The 6514-nt window shown below is 44.6% G+C and overlaps 1 protein-coding gene across 1 annotated transcript; it reads left to right on the top strand.

Annotated features, from left to right (window-relative positions):
- Positions 1-3502: 3502 nt before the first annotated feature.
- Positions 3503-6304, top strand: LOC140582960 (uncharacterized). Its single transcript, XM_072707475.1, has 5 exons — positions 3503-3871; positions 4060-4440; positions 5444-5587; positions 5776-5828; positions 6153-6304. The coding sequence occupies exons 1-5, from the start codon at positions 3835-3837 to the stop codon at positions 6219-6221; spliced, it is 684 nt and encodes a 227-aa protein (XP_072563576.1). The 5' UTR covers positions 3503-3834; the 3' UTR covers positions 6222-6304.
- The last annotated feature ends 210 nt before the right edge of the window (positions 6305-6514 follow it).

Below are 6514 nucleotides of genomic sequence, written 5' to 3' on the forward strand. Positions count from 1 at the left end.
GAGGTTACAGTGCTAACCACTGCACCACCATGCCGCCCCCTCCTCTTAGTCCTTGGTAACAAAATAAACCCACATTCCCAACTCCTCAGAAGGAACCATAGATCTCAAACTAGTGTGACAGAGGGACCTAATTTGAGAATCAAAACTCAACGACTGATCGAATATCACACCAAAGTTGTAAGGAGATGATTTGGGTGAATGTGAAATGTATGTAATCTTACTGGAAAGGTGAAGGTCATGCAAACACAGTCGGTCAGATTTGTTTTTTCCAGGTGCTGTCTTGAGTGACTGGTATACAGGCATGGACACGCATGTTTGTTTGCATGAGATAGACTGCTGCTCCTTAGTTGTGTCTTTGTAGAGCCGGCATCGCGTCACTGAAACCAGGGACCTGCTGCAGGTGAGCGACGGCGCGCTGATGCTCTCGTGCCAGTGGAACATCTTCAGAGAAGCAACCGCTGATGATGATCAGACCACAGACCCACAGCTGCCCCTTCCTACACGCACATCACACACTGGGTGTGGGGGGCCCAAGGTCAAGTCAGGATGGCGGGGAGGGGGGGGGGCTTTCTGGGGCGAACGAGAGAGAGAGAGAGAGAGAGAGAGAGACTTTCATGTCAACACCATTACAGAAAATAAGTAAATGAAGCATGAAAAGGCAGCTTGTGCTGCACTTACCAGTTTGGAAAATCTCTGTGACTTCCAGTAAGCTAGCTAACGTTACATCGATTGCCACTTAGGGTTGCTGTTTGCTCCTTGTTTCACAAAACATTAATTGTTCTATATGTTATACAACATGACTTTGAGACTGTCAAAATCAACTTTAATACAATCAAAAGCTGTAATCAGTTTTATCTGTTTTCCTTAAGAAAACAAGGAAAGCTGTTAACTAAATAAATAAATCATGGAGTGTTTGATGCCAGATATGTAGGTGCAAACTGTACGGCCAGTTAGCACTAGCATGAGAGGGGATAGCCTCTGCTTCTAACGAGTTCTCCCATAAAACTGAGGCGTTTACAGCATCATCACTTCCGATGGGAGTGTCAGGATCTATGGCTTGAGTCTGTGTGTAGAGCATTTTCAGTCGCACATGTTGCACAGTTTATGGTGATGTTGGAAAGACATGCGCTGCTAACATGAGAGGGAGCTGTCAGAATCTTGCAGAATCTCTCGTGCCTCACTCATCACCCAAAGCGGACATTGTAATGAATGATGCGTCGTTGATATTTTGAATATGCTAATTTGATTATTAATAAATATAGAAAATAGTAATTCAGACAGAGCTAACATGCAGAACTACATAAAGAAGACACTCGACATGGGAAAGACAGGCAGGAGTTGAAGCACCTTGAGGACCAGGCTTGGATCACACCTGTTCTCCACCCCATCCACGGGTTGCGCTCCCTCAACCAAGGGAATCCTAAAATAATAGGGTCTCTCGGAGAGGAAATGATTAGAAATTGAATGGTCTCACTATGGCACTGTCCCACCTTAAGTAAGACTGGTCTGGTGTGGGAGGTAACGAGTCCCGATGTAAGGGGTTCCCCATCAATTCCCCGCACATATAGGGGTTGTTGCAGCGTCTGTATCGGGAGGTGGTTATTCAGGGCGAACTCCTTATCAATGAAATTCCCCGCTGCCCCTGAATCCACTAAGGTTGCCCATGAACCCTGCCATTCTCCCCAATAAGCTCAGCTGCTACCAACATCTGTGTTTGAGTTAAGGAGGGAACCGGAAGGGTTCTTACCTGCGTCTCTCCGGGGTTGCGCCGAGAGGGTCTGGTTGGACACGTGTCCCGTCTCTCCGCAGTAAACACAGAGCCCCCTTCGCATTCTGCGTTCCTGCTCCTCAGCCGACAGGGGCGTGCGTCCCATGACCATGGGCTCTGGGTCATCCGATTGTGGCAGAGGAGTGGTTAAGGATTGTTCGGGGTTGTGTGATGATCACCGTTGCTCATGGATGATGGTGTCAAGTGATATGGAGAGTGTCACATACTCATCGAAGGAACGAGCAGCTCCTCAGCAGGCCAGTTCCGCCCGCAACTCTGGTCATAGAGCACGCTGGTAAATCTCCTGGAGGCAGCCTGCAAGCCAATTCAATCCAGCAGCCAGGGTGCAAAACTCCAGGGAGAAGTCCAATGCAGTGCGATTCAACTGGCGTAGATCGAGAAGCCGGTCGCCTAGGCTTCCACCGACGGCGGGATGGTCAAAGACCACCGGAAAGGCGTCTTGGAAATCTCAGGATGATCACAGTAGGGAGTTTCGTTCTGCCCACAACGCTGTGGCCCATGTCAGCGCTCGGCCCCCTAGGAGGGAAATAATGATATGGATCTCGTCCTCCTCTGACTGGAATTTGGTCAGGTGGTGAGTTATAAACAGCCCACACTGCATCAGGAAGGCTTGACATGCGCCAGGATTGCCCTCATAGCGAGGTGGAAGAGCCACCGGGACTGGTGCTCGGGGTGGTGAGCTCGGGAGGGGAGCAGGTGCAGCTCGTGCTTAGAGGAGTTGTCCAACCAACTCAGACATGGACTGGACCTGTTCCTGAAGCTGGTTCACTTGTTCTTGCATGGCCATTATGGCGGCGAGGTATTCTGTCATGACAGAGTTGGGTCCAAATCACGAGCGGGGTCACTACTAGGAATCCGTCCGAACAAGGGGAAGGGGAAGGGAAGGGGAAGTCATTAAGCCAGGCGCAGTGAAGTCGAGGAGCCGGGAGACCTGTCTGATGACGGAGACGACACACACGAGGAGAAACCACGGGGGTAGATCAGGACTGGGCTGGAGGGGGGCAGGAAGGATCAGGAGGCGCCGGCAGAGGGAGTAGGGAGAGTTGGTCTGAGCGGAGCTGTAACAACGACAAGGGTGAGAATGGCATGGCATGACCAATAATACCTCGCATGGAACGATCTCCACCACCATGTGCCTCCTGGCCCGGCGGTACTGGTGGCCTGGCTAGAAGAAAGAGGAGGAAGAGTTCATGCTCGCCTGTCCCGTCTGCCCCCAACATTAGGCAGATACTCCAAATCCCACAGGCCTCCTTCAGCCATTTCCCACAGCAATAATCACATCTTATGGAAACACCTGGTTCACAAACTCAGCAGCAGTCAGTTTTGTTTTTCACAACCAACAGAGCATACTTGGGTTGTCGAATGCAATGCAAACAACCAAATTAACACAAAAATAACAACTATGAAAATATTTACAAATGACTTGAAAGTTATCTACAGAATTAATCGTGACACTGAAGTCTGTTTTGACTTCCTAAATGTCAGTTTTTAGTACCTAGTTAAGCACAAAATTACTCATACCCCTGACAGATTTAGATGTCTGATATTCAGAAAAAACATTAAATTCTCACATAGTGAGACCTGCCCTGCCCGACCCTCCTGTCTCCTCCCTGGCATGGTTCTAACAAGCCACGTCTGGTGCTCGTTAGCCTCACCTCCCGTTCCTGCCCTCCTCTTGATCACACCCTTTGTTACTCCAGTATTTAAGTGCTTACCAGTCTAGTGATCCCCTGTTCCATCATTGAAGTTCTGTTGCCCCTGTTACCTGTACCCCTTTTGATTCTCCAGAATCCCATTTCTTTACCTGTTCTGCTTCTTTAATAAGCTCCCTTTTTTTTGCCCTGATGCCTGCTCCCATGTCCTCTGTTCCACCTGCGTATGACATTAGGCTTAAGTTCCTATACTTGTCATAGACATGCCTTTCATTTTATATCCCACGCTGGTGTGATAGTTGGTGACACCTCCGTCTTTGTACATTAAAACTAGTGGCCGCCCATCACAAAGGAAACGGTCTATAGACCCACCACTAGACGACACAGTCAGTCATGGACACGACGTGCATCTCTCTGATCATTTTGCACGGTGAGTGTCTGATTACTGCAGAAAGAGAAATGGATCATTACTTCCAGACCAGCAGTAGACCGTAGCACAACAAGTAATATTTTTATGTGTGTAGTAGAGGAGTTATGTGCCTCAGTGAATGACCATGATGGTGGTTAGTCTGACCATGCCGAATCGCTGCTTCTTCTCACAGTGTGATTCTTCCTCAGGTTTGTGCTGCTCTTCTCAGGAGAGAAGGTCTGAGGAGGCTGTGCTGAGGGTCGTCCGACTGGGAGACAATATTACCCTGCAGTGTGATGTCAAAAATGACCTTGATACCTTCTGGTACAGAAAATGCTCTCATGATAACCAGCCTCCACTGATCATGTCTGGCTACGGATTACTGCACAGTCCTCTTCCTCAATACAGTTTTGTGTGGAATAACTCATGGTCTTCATTCAGTCTGTCAATTAAAAACATCACAAAGTCTGAACTGGGACTTTACTACTGTTCCGCAAAATATCTGAAATATTACACTGGACCGGATGGAAAATCCTCTGATGAAGAAAGAAACCGCTTTGGAAATATGACCACTAGACTTCTGATTGCAGGTAAGAGTGCAACTATATTCCTGTCAGATAATCCATTGCATGTGTTTACCTTCCTATTCTAGTTTAATGTAACAGGCAAGATGTTAAATTATTGCAAAAATGATATATATTATTTGATTCTTACATAAAAGAAAATATATGAAAGAAAATCTGCCTTAGGTATCCAATTTGTCATTATCAGTATCATGACTAAGTCATAATATGCAATATAAAAGAAAAATTAATTATTACGACCTTAATGTTCTCAGTAAATATAAACAACAGGATTTACATTTTATTGAACAAATCGACCCTGTGACACTGCTCGGAACAAATGGCTGGGAGATGATGGAGGGCTGGATGAATGCATCCACATAAATTTTATTCTTGTACCAAAGGTTTAAATATACTAATTATTAATTACATATGAATAGAAATTAAAAATTGAATAAAACCTGAGGAGTTTTGTTACATTCTCAAGCATTTGCCATTTCAGAATTTTGCCTGTTAATTTCTCAGTCCTTCCCAGTCAACTAATCACTAAGTTTAACATTGCTTTCCAACATGTTCCTACTCTTATTTTTCACAGCTGAAATATGAATTACTTTAAGCTACTCTCCCTTTTAAACGTAAAAACCCCAGATTGGCTCGATGCTTCAATATTTGAAATATGTTCAGGGTAAGAATACAACTGCGTCTGCGGGCAGGCAGCAAGTTTGAATGATGGTACAAAAAGTATGAAAACTGAGTTATTTCAAATTATTTTGTTTATCAGTGTCTATTATTCACAGAAATATGGAAATATAAATCCCTTAATCTAACAGAATTTAAAATAAGGAATGGCTAATAATAGTTTCTTACACACGTTAGTTATATTGTTCTATCTGTCTGGAATTTTCTAAAAAAAGAATAACTTTTACTTTTCAAAATTGCTTTCATTTCTTAAAAGTTATGTTAACCGTCTCTGTAAGCAGCAGCAAAGGGAATATGACCATGAAAATGTCATAAAATGTCCCTGATATAGACGGTTCCAATGGCACCATAACGACCCCCAGCGGTTCTACAGCAGGGATGATCCAGAGCTGGATGCTGGTGGTCAGTGTGTCTGCGGCTGTTCTGCTCTGTGCTCCTCTCTCTGTCGGTACCTACTGGCTGGGGAGAAGACAGGGTGAGTCCCCTGGGTCACCAAAGATGACCTGCATGTTCAGGTCTGAGATCCTGGGGTATTGCTGAGATGCTCTATGCTGTTTATTCCTGAACTGCTCTAGAGACTCCTTTGGATGTTTCATTGTGTGCCTTGGTTGACCTTGTATTTGTCTTGGTTGACCTTGACTAGACATTTGGTCTTTTTTGTAGGGATAAAACAGACCACAGCTAAACAAAGAATCACAAGATATAATGATGAAGAGGTAAGTAATTCTGCCTAACCCTAACCCTAACCCTAACTCTTTTCATAGTATATCAATTGTTCTTTCAGAAAACAATTGTTAAGATTTTAAATGTTTCACGTGATACTGATACATTGTGACATTATGGGAATGACAAACCAGGCAGTTTGTGACTGAGGTAAGTAATCGGTTTATAAGACTGTGGAGGAGGAACAGGGCCTTCCTATTGGTGCATATAGGAAACAGGTACTGTCTGATTGGTTGTTCTCTCTTTGTATCAGACGACAAAGTCACATGACATAATGCATCATGAATGTCTTATTAATCTGTTATACTGTGTCACAGGGGCAGGCCAGAAGTGATGGACGACGACTGCTTGGCATTTACACAGAGGTCAAATACAGCCCACTGTGACCTCTGACCTCAGCCAGACCTCCAAAGTCATTTTGAATTTTTTTATTTTAATTTTTGTGCACATATTAAAGTCTGGTTGAAATGTAAAATGGGTATACTGCTTTGATTTGGATGATTATTAAGGATGTTTAAATCTGAAAATGTTTGAATCATTTTTCAGGTCAGTGGATCATTGTTGTATGAGGTGATGCTAAACTGAATGGGGTCGATGCTAAATTCAGTTTGCTGGCGTTTGTCTCGGTCTACAAAATGACCACAGAACTGAATCAGCACTTCTGACACACGGTCTCCAC

The sequence above is a fragment of the Paramormyrops kingsleyae genome, chromosome 25, assembly GCF_048594095.1.
Source record: "Paramormyrops kingsleyae isolate MSU_618 chromosome 25, PKINGS_0.4, whole genome shotgun sequence".
Taxonomy (NCBI): Eukaryota; Metazoa; Chordata; class Actinopteri; order Osteoglossiformes; family Mormyridae; genus Paramormyrops; species Paramormyrops kingsleyae.